General features: G+C 31.9%; 1 protein-coding gene across 8 annotated transcripts in view; it reads left to right on the top strand.

Annotated features, from left to right (window-relative positions):
* Nucleotides 1–12420, top strand: part of LOC145279610 (uncharacterized) — a 226061-nt gene extending 213641 nt beyond the window's left edge. For all 8 annotated transcript variants that reach the window (XM_080130804.1, XM_080130802.1, XM_080130799.1 and 5 more), the window contains 3 exons: nucleotides 1770–1891; nucleotides 2196–2307; nucleotides 11457–12420. In XM_080130804.1, coding sequence (XP_079986930.1) covers nucleotides 1770–1891; nucleotides 2196–2307; nucleotides 11457–12214 — 992 coding nt within the window. In that variant the 3' untranslated portion in view covers nucleotides 12215–12420. The remainder of the gene's footprint in view (nucleotides 1–1769; nucleotides 1892–2195; nucleotides 2308–11456) is intronic.
* The last annotated feature ends 1479 nt before the right edge of the window (nucleotides 12421–13899 follow it).

Genomic DNA, 13899 nt, shown 5'->3' with positions numbered 1-13899 from the left:
CTGGACTATAGGGAGGGTGAGGAACTGACTTGATGTCCATCTTGGTCAAATAGTCTGTGACAAGGATGGAGTTGTGGACTGGTGCATTTGCACACATCTTCCACATCTTCAGTTCTTTGCAAATAATTGTGTGTACAGTTCCTACACTGAGATAAAACTCTGCACTTGTTGTCTCTATGGACACCTGACGGTCCTTATCCATGAAATTCTTTATAAAGAAATAACAAACTCTTTGGAATACTTCCACAAATAATAAAGTGAAAAAATACCAGAGTTCTAGAAGAATAAAAGAGTCACAAGTAAATTCTGCTCAACTAAATATAGACCACCATAATGTAACACACTTGATTAAATGAGAAGATCCTTCATTCTGTTTTGTTTGTCATGCTTCATTTTCCACTGAACGTAAATTGGTGAAATGTTGCAATATTTTTGTTATAATGAATAGTATGATTACAGAAAGTTGGAAGGTTCTACTTATAGACACTGATGATAGGAACTGACCAATCAAATGGAGCCATGTTCTGCTAGCAACCAATCAGAAACCAGAATTTTTCCATTAAATTATTGAATCTTTCAGCATTCCTGCGCATGATTTTTTCATATCCAACATGAGAAGGAATTTGCTCTCTGTCTGCAGAGTTTTACAATCCAACACTTGTACAGATCGACTACCCAATAGAAAACCGTGTACTTCATGTCCGTCTTGGCTTTTACAATTCAAAGTTTCTCTGATTGACGACTGCCATTTTGTTTGGAAGAAAAAATTTTTTTTTTCTTCTGAAACCAAAAATTCAAAAGTTCTAGACATTACCAGATGGGTGATCTGAAGAACTTTCTTTGAACAAATCGATCCGGATTAAATTTTTGGATTCCTGAAGGAATTTGTAAAATTATTTGAATTAGTATAAATATTCCACCTGTTTTCGACAAACTATTTCTCTGGAAAGAATGCTAACAAAATCCAATTTTTATGCGAAACAGACTGATTACAAAAACTGATTATTCTATTTTTATTTTTCAAGTTCTTTAGTTTTTGTGGCTTGTTTGCTGGACAAAATGGTTGGATCATTCTACTGCCCAGAAAGTATCTCACTGCTGACGCAATCCTCTATCTATACAAGAGCCAAATATGACTTTAGATCGAGTACTGTTGCTTCATCTGAGGAGAAGCTGCTAAAATTACCCTTTCCTGCCATAAAAGGGGTGTACAAAACCATCTTCAACATCTAGTGGGCGATGACATTTTTGCATCCATACTTCCTCTTTTTCACAGAGAAGACATTGCGAGTCTCTGTTCTATCATTATTTTAATGACAGGTGCTCGACTATGCTTCAGTCTATGGTTCCTGCCCCTGTAAGATATTTGCAATAATAAGTACTCATCTAACTACAACAACTGTCAACAATTTCCCTTACTCTCTATCTGTGCTTAAAACTAAACAAACATTTCATTAGAAAAGTTTCTTTTTTATAATTGTCCATTTGCAGAACACAATACTGTGGAGTTGCTTTCCAACTGGCTATAACATAATAGTTTTCAGGTAAATAACCCATTGTCGAGCTGTCATCTTACATAATTAAACCTTACCTAAATTCCACCATTACTGATCATCAGTGTTGTCTCACAGTCTACCTACTTATTGACCCTTCAGTACCTTCCAGACCTTGATAAGCAGTGATCCTCAAGTAGAATGAAAAGTCTAAATTGGTCCAGTTTAGCCGATTATTTAATGTATATATATATATATATATATTTGTCTTTTCAGTAAAAGTTGAACCTCCATACACTAAAGTAACTGCACGAGAATCTCTTGCCAGCATCAATGCACGCCAACGACTGCTGAATATGTATGAAACTGTTCCGGAAACAGAGAATATGTATGCGACTGTAAGTATTGTCAAAAGAACATTGCATCGTTTCTTTTGATGAATTTTGAACACTCACGTTTTTCCATTGCAGAATTAGACTTCTTAATCTTGAAGGCTTGATAACAATTCAGGAACTTTTTTTTTTTTTTTTTTCGTGAAGCCATTATTATTGGAATGATTCGTTTTAAAATTCCTCCGTCTAAAACTTGTTTCTTTTTGTAACAGTTGTTTCAGTATAAAATGGGAAAGTTTAAATGGCCAAGTCAATATAATTATATAAAATATAATTATATAAAATATGATTATCATTATCAACTTTTTAGGTGGATGGAGGATCTGGAGATGGTGTTGTGGTACGTCGAACAAATCGTCCTGAAAATCCACCAAAACGAAGTAGCCAAGTTAGTGAAACTTATGCTGAAATTGGAGCCACAGGTAAAATATAAAATCTTTTAATTTCTCCTTTTCAAAAATAAAATTGATTGAAAGATTTTTTTTGGAAGAACATGTTTCTTTACCATTTAAAAGAAAAATAAAAAATAACTAAAGAAAGCAAATGTGGTTTGTATATGTTTAAACATGTGTATAATTAATCCAAATAGCTTGGCATTACTCTTTAGTAAATGTAAAATAAAGAAAAATTAGTATTTTATGGAGGGGATCATATCTTGCTAACTGAGAAATTTACGAGTCAATCATTGTCAAAAAAAACTTTAAAGGTTTTTTTGTTAGTATGTTATATGTTTCTATAGGTAATTACTAGTTAACAAACGGGTATTTGATCAGGACAAGTTTGGTTGCCTGTAATATAACATGTCTTAATGCATGCACTTTTCTATCTGTGTAATTGTCTAGAAATCTTCGTTTTGGGTGCAGGTGTTTCTTTATGTATATGGTTGTGCATCTGTGTTTAGGCATCCAGCAATTGTTCAAGAGTGGGACAATTAATGTAATACAGACAACTCTTTTACGAATGACGAATAACCATTTCTGGTGTTTACATAAACAAATGGAAAACATACCTTTCTTCATTTTTGGATTATTTCCTTCACTCTTTCATGCTTCTGACATTTTGTCACACATCAAAAAACAAACTATCTCTTTTCTGTATAACGTTGATTTCATGCCCTGGTCTTTGCGACGGCTACATCTTGCTAATCTCACGTCTCCTGGCTTTCAGACATGGAGACAATCTCTTTCAATCCTGCCACTAGCAAGCCCCACTCGACTGACCGTCTCAAGTAAAACATCTAAACCTTTTCTCTATCTCATTATGTCACCACCCACATAACCAAAGAATCAAAATCACCTGATCCAAATTGTCTGTATTTTGTTTATCTAAAAATTAGATGTAGCTAAAATTCCTGACATATATTAAGTATAGAGTGTATTTATTTAATCCACATAAAAATTAAATGTAGCTAAAATTCCTGACATATATTAAGTATAGAGTGTATTTATTTAATCCACATAAAAATTAAATGTAGCTAAAATTCCTGACATATATTAAGTATAGAGTGTATTTATTTAATCCACATAAAAATTAGATGTAGCTAAAATTCCTGACATATATTAAGTATAGAGTGTATTTATTTAATCCACATAAAAATTAAATGTAGCTAAAATTCCTGACATATATTAAGTATAGAGTGTATTTATTTAATCCACATAAAAATTAGATGTAGCTAAAATTCCTGACATATATTAAGTATAGAGTGTATTTATTTAATCCACATAAAAATTAGATGTAGCTAAAATTCCTGACATATATTAAGTATAGAGTGTATTTATTTAATCCACATAAAAATTAAATGTAGCTAAAATTCCTGACATATATTAAGTATAGAGTGTATTTATTTAATCCACATAAAAATTAGATGTAGCTAAGATTCCTGACATATATTAAGTATAGAGTGTATTTATTTAATCCACATAAAAATTAAATGTAGCTAAAATTCCTGACATATATTAAGTATAGAGTGTATTTATTTAATCCACATAAAAATTAAATGTAGCTAAAATTCCTGACATATATTAAGTATAGAGTGTATTTATTTAATCCACATAAAAATTAAATGTAGCTAAAATTCCTGACATATATTAAGTATAGAGTGTATTTATTTAATCCACATAAAAATTAAATGTAGCTAAAATTCCTGACATATATTAAGTATAGAGTGTATTTATTTAATCCACATAAAAATTAGATGTAGCTAAAATTCCTGACATATATTAAGTATAGAGTGTATTTATTTAATCCACATAAAAATTAAATGTAGCTAAAATTCCTGACATATATTAAGTATAGAGTGTATTTATTTAATCCACATAAAAATTCCACATGCTAACTTTTTCAAACTCTTAAATCCTTTGATTTCATTTCTGTCTTCATTTACATTTCAGCCATTTCGTACTTGAAAGGACAGTGTCATTTTTCACAAACAAAGCAAGTTAATAAATGCTTGTATCTTAAAAAAAATATTTGCAGTCATTTTTTTTCCTCTACTGTATACAATATTTGCACATGATCATTTTTTGTTAGGATGTGAAAATCGAACATACACATTTCATTAAAAGAAATTATTTAGAATAAGTCACAAGGTATGGGGAACAGAAATGAAAGCACAAATACTGTAACGCTGGGCCATTACAATGAGTAATAAACAGAAAAAAAGCCTTTTTTCAATTAAGTTGTGCCTTTAAAGCTGGTTGAACACCATCTTTTGTGGCTGAATAAACCTATCTTCAGTCTAAATTGTCTGTTGCAGACATCGCAGGTGAAGGTCAGTGCGTTGTATTGGTAGTCTGTTGAATTTTATTGGCTAGCCTTCCTGAATAATCTTTTGCTCTCCGCCGCTTCTACTATGAAGCTTTTCCAAGTGGTCAAGCCTTTGGTTACCATTTGTTTCTGGATATTGCGGACTTTAGCTTTGGGCTCCCAGCTGGCAGGGTCAATATCACATGTTTTCATGTTGCGTTTGCACGTATCAACATAGTGGAGGGAAAAACAACTAATTTTCCTTTTGCCAGTTGGGAGTTCACCGTCTTCTGGGATTCGCCCATTGTTCATGCAGTGCACATGGCCTATCCAGCATAGGCGTTTTTGGCAAAAGAGGGTGAACATGGAAAGGATACAGCCCTTGTGAACACAGCATTGTTTTTAACTTTGTCCCTCCAAGAAATTCCAAGAATTCTCTGCGGACTACACATGTGAAATGTGTTCAGTTTCCGTTCTTGGTGGCTGTAGGTTGTCCATGCTTTGCTGTCATACAGAAGGATGTTCATGACACAGGCCATGTAAACGTTCACTTTTGTGGAGATGGTGAGATCTTTATTTTCCCACACCCAAATTGTTAATTTTGCAAGAGTGGTGAATGCTTTTCCGATGCACTTGTTGAGTTCTACATCAAGAGATAGGTTGTCTGAGGCTGTAGACCCAAGATATTGGAATTGATGGACTACGTCTAAGCACTGCCCATTCACAGTGATAATGGAAGATGATGGGATTCTTCGGCTCATGACCTGGGTTTTCTTTAGACTGATAATGAGGCTGAATTCTTCGCAAGCATTAGAAAATCTGCTACTGTATCATCAGCAAACAGTAAATCCCTGATGGTAATTTGTTGGACTTTGGTCCTGAACCGAAGGCGATTGATGTTGAAAAGGCAGCCATCTGGTTGGGAACAAAGGTAAACTCTCAATTCTGACGAATTGAAGGCATGTCTCAGGAGAAGTGCAAAGAAAATGCCAAATAGTGTATGGGCAAGCACACATTCTTGTTTGATACCGCTTTTTACACCAAATTTAGCAGAGGAATCTCCGCCAAATTGCATGGTGCTCATCATACCATCATGAAATGACTCCATAAGGCTTGGGAGGGAAGCCAATGAGAGGAAGCATCTTGAATAGCCCATCTTTACTGACTAGGTTGAATGCCTTAGTAAGGTCAATGAAGGCAAGGTTCAATGGCCTGCTTTGTTCTCTGCACTTCTCCTGAAATTGGCGTAGTGAAAAAGATTGTGTCAGTGGTGGAACGTTGGGAGCAAAAGCCACTTTGTGATTCAATGAATATTCTCTCAACAAGAATTTGCGGCCTCGTCAGAAACAGTTTGCCAACAATGCTCAGTAGCGAGATACCCCTATAATTATATACTCCTATAATTATTGCAATCACTGCGGTTTCTTTATTCTTGTATAGAGTGACTATGTTTGTGTTTCTCATGTCCTGAGGAACAACACCTTCTTCGCAACAACTTAGCAAGAGTTGTATAATCGCTTGAAGAAAGAGCACTTGCCACTCTTGATTCCATACAGATTTTAACAGCTGGATTATCTCCCCTATTGCAAAACGACTCTTAATTCAGTGCTTATTTAGAAGTCCACTTACTTAAATAAACAAAAATACAGAAAGATCTTTGATATACATGCTCACCACAAAATGAAGATGCCATATTGTAAAAATTATGCAAATTGATAAAGTAGTTTTTTTTTCTAAGAAAATAAAAGTTTACAATTTTTAGCGACTTTGATACTTAATTGTATGCATTATAAGGCTAATTTTTATCTCGATAGGTCGAATTGAGTTGTTTCCCTTTTATACATCATGGCCGATCTAATCACTATGTTCTGCTTAGTGATAAAATTTTATTTTCTAAGTGAAAAAAAGATTACTTGATCAATTCACGCGGTTTTTGGAATATGACCTCTTCGTTCTATGACAAATATGTACATAATAAAGATTTTTCTGTATATTTTTTTTAATGTGTGTAATTCTAAATAAGCACCCTTATTTCTGCTGCCTTGTTACACAATAATGTTGATCTGAAAAGATCATCTAATGCATATAATAAATAGTTACATGTCTAAGACAATTAGCATATTGTTTAGTTTGCAGGTTAACTTGAGATTCTAAAATAAAAAGGATTTAACAAGTTATCTGTAAGAATGTTGCAAGGACTGATTAATTGATTGACAACAGTGAATTTCCGAAGCTCCTATGATAACAGGTTGGGTTTAAAAATTCCATGATGATTTCCAAGTTACACAGGACATCTGAAGAAGGTCAGAGAGTGAAACATTGGAAATGTGATAATAACAAAACTGTGAAGAAAATTTCCTCATTGGAAAATAGAAATTCAATTTTTTTAAATGTTCAATTTTAAAGATCATTTCATTGAATGACTTTTTGTTTCATAGTTTTAATGTTTTTGCTGATATCTAAAATTTAGAACATGAATGTGCCAACTTTAAAATAGTATTGATAATTTGATTATTGTAACTAAAAAATGATCTCAATAAAAATATTGTCTGCGTCATCATCTGTATTTCATACCATGAATTTATATTTCTTCATATTCGGAGTGCAAAATTTATCCGAATTTTGCATGAGAAAAAACTTCATATAAATAATATCAATTTATGAGTTAGAATTAAAAACAAAAATTAATTAGTGTATTCAATTTTTTTTCCAGACCATTATTTTCATCTCCATAGTTGTTGTTGTTTCATAACAACAACAATAGAGATGAGAATAAGTGTTTGCAAAAAAAAAAATGAATACACAAATTATGAAACCTCATCTGAAAGGATTCCAATAAAAAATAAAAATAACATAAAAATTAATAAAGTTTGTGAAGAAATTAGAACTAAAGGAATTTCTATCTCCTGTGGAATCTGCAAATAAACAGTGGTGGTGGTGGGAGTATTCCTGAAAGACATTGGCGCCATGGAAGAGCAGATAAAGAGATGCTTTAAGTGACATGACAGAAAAGAGCAACTCTTGGTTTTATGAAAGATTGCCGACAATAATCTTTGCTCTTCTTTCAGCAAAATGATGAAATAAAAACTCTTCATTTCACTTTTTGCTGACAACACATCTTTTCACATTATAAATAAAAAAATATATTCGGTTTATATTTTCCTATATCTATTTCAAAAGTACTTAATACTATATTAAATAAAAAAATATATTCAGTTTATATTTTCCTATATTTATTTCAAAAGTACTTAATACTATATTAAATAAAAAAAATCTTTTTCAAAAATACTTAATACTATATCAAATAAAAAAATATATTTCAAAAATACTTAATACTATATTAAATAAAAAAATCATTTTCAAAAATACTTAATACTATATTAAATAAAAAATATATTAGGTTAATATTTTCCTATATCTATTTCAAAAATACTTAATACTATATTAAATAAAAAAAATATATTAAGTTTATATTTTCCTATATCTATTTCAAAAATACTTAATACTATATTAAATAAAAAAATATATTAGGTTTATATTTCCTATATCTATTTCAAAATACTTAATACTATATTAAATAAAAAAATATATTAGGTTTATATTTTCCTATATCTTTTTCAAAATACTTAATACTATATTAAATAAAAAAATATTTTTCAAAAATACTTAATACTATATTATATAAAAAAATATATTGTTTATATTTCCTATATCTATTTCAAAATACTTAATACTATATTAAATAAAAAATCTTTTTCAAACATACTTGATACTATATTAAATAAAAATATTTTTCAAAAATACTTAATACAATATTAAATAAAAAAAATCTTTCTCAAAAATACTTAATACTATATTAAATAAAAAATCATTTTCAAAATACTTAATACTATATTAAATAAAAAAATATATTTCAAAAATACTTAATACTATATTAAATAAAAAAATCTTTTTCAAAAATACTTAATACTATATTAAATAAAAAAATCTTTTTCAAAATACTTAATACTATATTAAATAAAAATGTTTTTCAAAATACTTAATACTATATTAAATAAAAAATATATTTCAAAAATACTTAATAATATATTAAATAAAAAAAAAAACTAAAAACTTTGCTACACAAAAGTCATCATGTTTCTATCTCTGATTTAAAAAGTTTATTTCCCTAATCTCTTTTTCTATATATTTTAGTCTTCAAAATGCATGCTAAAATATTATTTGCTTTTGGGATTGAGTTATGTTGGAAAAAATCTGTTTTAATTACTTTAATTTACCAAGTACCACATCTGATTCTAGGCTCTGGTTCACAAGTGGTTTGAATTTTTACATGAATTAGTATGGTTTTGTTTGGTGCCAGGAGACCATCCTCCCAGGCATAATATCCTCTTTCAAGGGGTGGGGCATATTGATGATCATCTTTTTCTGATCCAAACTATTTTACCCGAGCTCATTGTGTGACCAAGCGGGTCAGTTTTTATCATATCCATCATCTTTGGTTTAACTTTCGTTTTAGATGCTGCTATGTGTTGGACAACTTTAGAATTTAATTTCCAAACTAAAATATCTCTGGCGAGATCTTCATTTATCCAAAGTCCATTCTTATCACTATTTTCTTTGACCTTTTTTTTTTCAGCTGAAATTGATAGCTCAGTTGTTATACGTATACCCAAAAGTTTAATCAATTCTATCAATACGGCCATACTATCAAAGTCTCTTGTCCTGCATACAGCTTCCTGTGTATCTTATTCCTCTGAGGTCATCAGATCTAAGCCTGCTTTTAACACTTGCGTTACACATCCATTCTATCATCCTCATATTATTCCTCTTCATTCAACGCATGTCCTCAACCCTCACTAGCCTGGTTTCACTTTCATATATCATCACATCAGCAAACACACACCTGATAGACATTTCCATTGGTCAACAGTGGTAACGTTCTGATTGTTAGCAATGATTGTTAGCAATGATTGTTAGTAACTCTTAACATTTGCAATAACACTAGCACCCGCTCCACACTGCATCAACATGCTCACAAAACTTCTGAACAACCTCATTAGCTTAATTATTAATATAGTTTCTCCGATTATCAGTTCACATTCATCTCCATTGTCTTCCACTTTTTGCACACAAACTGGTTGTTCTCTTTCAATTTACCAGTTGAACTTTTTTTCTGAGGACTAATCATAACTTTGGTCTAATCATAACTTTGGTCTAATCATAACTTTGGTCTCATCATAACTTTGGTCTAATCATAACTTTGGTCTAATCATAACTTTGGTCTAATCATAACTTTGGTCTCATCATAACTTTGGTCTCATCATAACTTTGGTCTCATCATCATTCACTCTCAAGCTTACTTTCCATTGCATTCCTTCTTGGTAACATTCACTCTCAGAGTTGTGAAATGTTTTGTAAATATCAAAACTTATAACATATAAAACTCACTATGGCTCGCTAGCTGTTTGTCTCCATTTTATCAAACTGCCTCTCCTCCAAGATGCGAGGTTATAAAGGTTGGTCAAATGATTGCATTTTTTTGTGGATTGTTTTTTTTTATGAGTTATTAGCTGGTAAAAGTAGCTGCTAAAGGGGGTCAAAATTGAGATAAATTGGAACTTCATAGGTATAAGTTGATCTAAAGACCCCTTGTCCACATGTGCAAATATGCAATTATACATTAATGTTCATTTTTATACATTTCATATTCAACTGATGATAGCTCAAACAGTAACCACTAATTGCTATATGTTTTGGTTTTTATTCTAGCTGATGGCACCCAAATCATTTTCTTTTTTTTTTACTTTTGAAACCATTACTATATATTTGGTACAATATAATAATCAATAGAGAATTGGTTCTATAATAATAAATACGAAATCTACATACATTTAAATATGATATTTAAATGTATTTTACGACCGGGCAATACCGGACATCATGCTAGTAAAATATAAAAAGATAATTTGGAAACTGAGAAAACTGAGTATACAAGTTTTTACTGAATTTTTAAAATTATTTTTTTAAGACTTTCCTTGTTAAAATGATACATTCATACAAGAATATTAGTGTTTTTTCTCTTCATTCCGTTTGTGATATTAATCCGAGAAGTCGACCCCTCATGTAGAGAGAAAAATTATTTTAATCATTTAACACGCGAAAGTATCCTGTACCTCTATAAGGCCACCATTCGTCCATGTATGGAGTATTATTGTCATATTTGGGATGGTGCATTTGCTACTAGTCTCTCACTTCTAGACAAGGTTCAAAAGAGAGTCGCCAACCTGATAGGCCCTGAACTGTCATCTAAGCTGCAGCTTCTGTCCCACTGACAAAATGTTGCATCCCTCTGCTTGTTCTATAAGTATTATAATGGTGAATGCTCTGACGAACTGCAAGCACTTGTGCCCCCACGACGTAAACACCCTCGACAAACCCGACAAGCAGCTAAATCCCACCCCTACACATTGGAGATCCCTAGATGTAGGAGAGCTTTCTACTCCAGTACTTTCTTCCCCAGAACCGCTAGACTTTGGAATTCCATTCCAGCTCCCTGCTTCCCCAACTGTACTGACATGCAAGTCATTTTTTTTAGTTTTGAAATTACTATATATTAGGTACAATATAATAATCAAAAGAGAATTAGCTCTATAATAATAAATACAAAATCTTCATAAATTAAAATATATTTAAACATATTTTATGACTATTAGTATTTTAATAACGTCTTTGTTTTATTTTTGTTTTTCAAATTGGAGTATTACATTAAATTTCTTTTTGTATGTCATGAACCATTTGTTCATCTTCTGTCCTATGGCCATTTCAGGTGGACACGCAGAATCTGTCCCAGTTCCTCCATCATTGGACTCCTTGCGGACTGTCACCAAACAGAACCCTCATGGTGGAGATTTCCGACGATCAGGAGGAGACTTCATACCAGTAATTGCTGAAATTCAACATGACTATGCCGTGGTAAACAAACGTCGTACATTCCCCATAGATTTCTCGCAGGCACATTATGATGTACCTTCATCCCGTAACATGCCACAATTGGCAATGTCCGCCCAGAGGGGACTAATCCTTATTGACCCTTCAGAACAACCACCACCAACATCGACGAGCACTCTCAATCGTCGTCCCAAGAGTCCTAAAAAACCCAACAATTGCATGACACAATCTCTCACAAATAAGTTGCCTGATTGTAGCATGCCTATAATTTCACCCTCATCAAGTAAGGAGACCCCCTCTACCTCTAGCAGAAGCTCAATTGTCACGTCTCCTAAGCTAGAACCTGAGTATCAGGTCATGCGTGACGGGGGCGGCAGTGAGAATGACAGTGAATATGATCCAAACTATGAGACGGTTGAGGATGCACAGCGCAAAGCGGCAGCCCATCGTCAAAATAAAGCCCGTCGACGTCATGACTATGAAGAGGTGGATGCATCTCAGTTGCAAAATCCAGCCTCTCCTCCGGCAAATCCAACTGAGGAGGCGCGCGAGAGAGTTTTACGCCAACACACATATGAGGATGTACGCGAAGTGAGGAAGCAACACAAAACATTCCGTCGTAGTCAGGAGCAGTAACAGAATCTGAAGCCGGTGGAACCACAAAGGAAACCAAAATTATTCTGATTTAAAAACATGTCGGGTAAAAAACTGCATCTTAAAAAGATTCAGAGATCAAATTAAAACTTTGAGAAACATTCCAAGTCAAGAAACATTTCTTCATTTTTTATTCTCGCCTTGAGATTCATAATTATCATTTATTTCGGAATCATCTAAGTTAAAAACTAGATTTAAAAAGAACAAAACACTTCAACCACATTCATCAAAATAACCTGTGCATCTGTAGACATGGTGTATATTTTTTATGTGCAAAATTCATCATTTTCAAATCTGACATTTGCCTGCACATACAGGAGAGAGAGGATGGGGGGGGACAGCTTTCTTACCAAGTTTTCTACATTATTTACTAACACAAAATTGCAGTCAGTTAAATATTACCATAGTGTTTTATCAAATATACATGAAATTGTAAAATGTAGTGTTTGCAAAACTATTAGAATTTGAACCTGCACAAATGGAAAACATTTTTATCTTTTACAATTTGAGGAACTATTTAGAGTGAAATGTTAATAGCTTTGCAAATACAATATTTTACTGTGTTATATTTGCTCTATTTCAGCATTGAGCACTGTTATTTTATTTTTTCATATAGTTACAGTGATCATCTACATTTAACAGTAGAATTTATATATACATATAAGATATATTAGTGATAGAGCATAAGTATATCTAAGTTTGAAGAGCTCGGATATAGGATTACCAGCAACCACGATGGGCTATTTATTATGTTTGTACTCTTCAACATTATTTATGTCCATACAATAAACCAATATTTTAGTGATATCATTTAGAGTTTAGATTATACGCAGATTTGCCTTTTTTTTTTTTTTTTTTTTTTTAAATAAATAAATTTCATATATTCATTATACATAAAGAACTACCATATTTGATTCATAAAATTCTGTCATTTTTTTTAAATTCTTTTGTTCGAAATTGACTTTAATAATTCTTAAAGTTTATTTTTTAATCTGTTGTTCAGAAAAATTAATGATTTGATATGTATTATAATGTATCCGACGTAGCATTAAGATCTTTACCAAGCTGAGCAGGTATGTATGCTCTCAACACTTCTGTACATCCATGAAACTTGGATTATTGGCAGACATTTCATTTGAAAGACCTGATCGGAACTGTCTTCACAGGATCTTAGAAAACAAGTTTTCAGGTCCAAATTGGATATTTTATAAATGGCATGCAAGGTTCTCAGGTTAATGAGTTCCATTGATATAAGATCTTGGACAAATGCATCTTCTCCATTCGCCAATAACGCAAACAGCTTCTTCACACCTCAGTTGATAACATTGTCTTCTCTTCAGTTAAACTGCTGGAGAGTATATTAGAGGGTTGGATTTTTTATAAACCAGAGTATTTTATAAATGGTGTATATATAGAGATATATATATATTGTTTGGCTTGGTTCCAAACTGACTTGAATGATTCTTAAAGTTTGAAGTATTTCTTAAAAAGATGAAGTATACATTTTATGATTTGTTCTTTATAAAATCAGAATTGCCTGCTCTTTTCTGTCTGTAAGTTGTTCAAAGGTGACCACCCATTTTTTTTTTTTTTTTTTTTCAAATGCTTTTTATTGACCGCCTAAAAAAAAAGGCTCAGGAAGAAATACTTTTCAAAAGCCAATATTT

This window comes from Euprymna scolopes, chromosome 7, assembly GCF_053919585.1.
Source record: "Euprymna scolopes isolate OS-2025 chromosome 7, ASM5391958v1, whole genome shotgun sequence".
NCBI classification, from domain to species: Eukaryota; Metazoa; Mollusca; class Cephalopoda; order Sepiida; family Sepiolidae; genus Euprymna; species Euprymna scolopes.
The sequence above is the reverse complement of the archived record's forward strand: the minus strand, read 5'-3'. Positions and strand labels throughout refer to the sequence as shown.